Source organism: Bison bison, unplaced genomic scaffold (genome assembly GCF_000754665.1).
Source record: "Bison bison bison isolate TAMUID 2011002044 unplaced genomic scaffold, Bison_UMD1.0 scf7180017864068, whole genome shotgun sequence".
In the NCBI taxonomy this organism is placed as follows: domain Eukaryota; kingdom Metazoa; phylum Chordata; class Mammalia; order Artiodactyla; family Bovidae; genus Bison; species Bison bison.
This window is the reverse complement of record NW_011494640.1, coordinates 10,680,097-10,682,295: the sequence shown is the minus strand read 5'-3', so window position 1 is coordinate 10,682,295 and position 2,199 is coordinate 10,680,097. Positions and strand designations below refer to the sequence as shown.

At 43.3% G+C, this 2,199-nt stretch overlaps 1 protein-coding gene across 3 annotated transcripts in view; it reads right to left on the bottom strand.

Annotated features, from left to right (window-relative positions):
* Positions 1-1,322: 1,322 nt before the first annotated feature.
* DOCK10 (dedicator of cytokinesis 10) overlaps positions 1,323-2,199 on the bottom strand; it is a 240,864-nt gene continuing 239,987 nt past the window's right edge. For all 3 annotated transcript variants that reach the window (XM_010837054.1, XM_010837053.1, XM_010837055.1), the window contains exon 57: positions 1,323-2,077. In XM_010837054.1, the coding sequence (XP_010835356.1) occupies positions 1,961-2,077 (117 nt within the window). In that variant the 3' untranslated portion in view covers positions 1,323-1,960. The remainder of the gene's footprint in view (positions 2,078-2,199) is intronic.

Genomic DNA, 2,199 nt, shown 5'->3' with positions numbered 1-2,199 from the left:
GTTAAGGCAGGACAGGGAATTAGAAGTCCATGTGAGCAAAGCTTCTGGAAAAGCTCTTGACTTGATCTGTTCCCCCAAGAAACAGACTCTGACGTGGAGATTTATATGCAGGAAATGTGTTGGGAGTCCATGTCTCCTAAGAATCCTTTTCAAAGGATTTGTGGAGAGAAGATGAACTGTGATGTAGTCTCAGGTTGCTCTCAAGTCAGAGCTGGGGAGCCTGGATGGCCATTCAGAGTCATCTTGAGTTGAGACAATGAGGCCAGGCCTTTGCCCTTCCTGCCATCAACCAGTCATTCAATGTGAGTTTCCTAGAGAGCTGGCTGCTGGGGAAACAGGAGTCTCAACCCTGGAAGGTGGCTCTGGGTGTCCTATCACAGTGGCCACCACAGGTGTGAATTCAGCTGAATCCTGATGTATACGGGCTGGGTTTATGTGGTGGGGGGCTTCCCAGGGGGCCGAGACGGGAAAGAATCTGCCTGCAATGTGGGAGGCCCGGGTTCAGTCCCTGGGTCGTGAAGATCCTCTGCATTGGCAGGCAGATTCTTAACCACTGGCCCATCAGCAAAGCCGTTGCTTTGGTTTTGTTTTGTTTTCAAGTGAGTAGAACACTGTGGGTCTAGTGCAGGGTGTATGTGTAGTCAAGCAAGCAGGACCTGGACTGGCTGACTTTCAATGGCTGAAGAGTGGTCAACTCTAGCTTCAAAAAGGCACAAGGACTTCCCTGGTGGCACAGTGGGTAAGAATCAGCCTGCCAATGCAGGGGACACAGGTTCAATCCCAGGGCTGGGAAGACTCCATATGCTGCAGAGCAAGTAAGCTGGTGAGCTACTGAGCCCATGTGCTGCAACTCCTGAGTCTATATGCTGCAGCTGCTGAAGCCTGCTCACCTGGAGCCTGTGCTCCAAAAGAAAAGCCACTGCAATGAGAAGCCTGTGCACTGCAACAGAGTAGCCCTTGCTTCTTCCTGCAACCAGAGAAAGCCCGTGAGAAGCAGCAAAGACCCAGTGCAACCAAAAAAAAAAAGGTACGGAATGCAATCCCACCACACACATATAGAATGGAATATCTGTGCAGAGTCCTAAAAATTACCATAACCCTTAAGATTCTGATTCAATGTATCTTCTTCCAATCAGTCTAGTTATCTCTTGGGATTGGAAAACCCTGGTCTGTCCAGTTGATCTTCAAATCTTTGTCCTGCTGAGGTTCAAGTCCTTGTCCCGACTTCTTGCTAAGGCATCATAAATCATAAGTAGGCATTCAGCAGCTGCCCGGTCCCATGAACCACTTTTAGTGGCAACTCTCTTCAAGAGGGAACCAAATGCAAAGTAATTGTATTTTTTTATTTCTATGAACAACAAAAGGCTTCCATAATTTCACATCTCATTGCTTTTAAGAGCACATATATTACAAATAAAGAAACTCCACAAACTTTAAAGATTAGTATTTATCAACACTTTTGTACACATACACAAATATTTTAATATAACAGTATCTGAAATGTTATTCATATAATTTTAGCACTGTCATAAGTAATACCTAAAAAGGTTCTTTTAAATTTGGTAAAAACCATATATTTTACAATCTTCTATTTACATCTGAAATACTCTTAAATGTTACAAAAACATTCACTTTGACCTTCAAAATATGTGTGCGAGGACTGGGTATTGAACATAATGTGACCGACAGCAGACTTACAGTCAGCTTTTGAATTACACATTCATTGGAATTTCATAGCATATATTTAGCTTGGCTTGATCAACGTCACTCAAAGGAAAAAAAAAATTGTAATAAATGTGCAAATCTGGAGGCTGGCAAAATTCTCAAGCTAGCGAGGTAAAAAACAAATGAACACCACCATAAAAACTTCAAATAAATTAAATGTTATCTTTCTCTTCCCCGAGATTAGCTGCAAATTCAGAGTTCCCTTGAAGGAGGAGTGTCCGATGCTGTGGACTTCTCAAACTTCTCCACTGGGTGAGACAGAGACCGTGGGCAGAGAGGGAGCCGCCTTGTTAATTACTCGACTGCAAGTTCGCTCCACTCCTTGCTTTGATGGGTCGTCCCGGTAGGTAATCTTCAGACAGGACAAAACACAATGCGATAAAACAAAACGATAATAGAGAGGTCTGTGTTAATAACTTCAAATACAAAAGCAAAACCCAGAACACTGACTTTAAAAAAAAATTTCCCCACAAA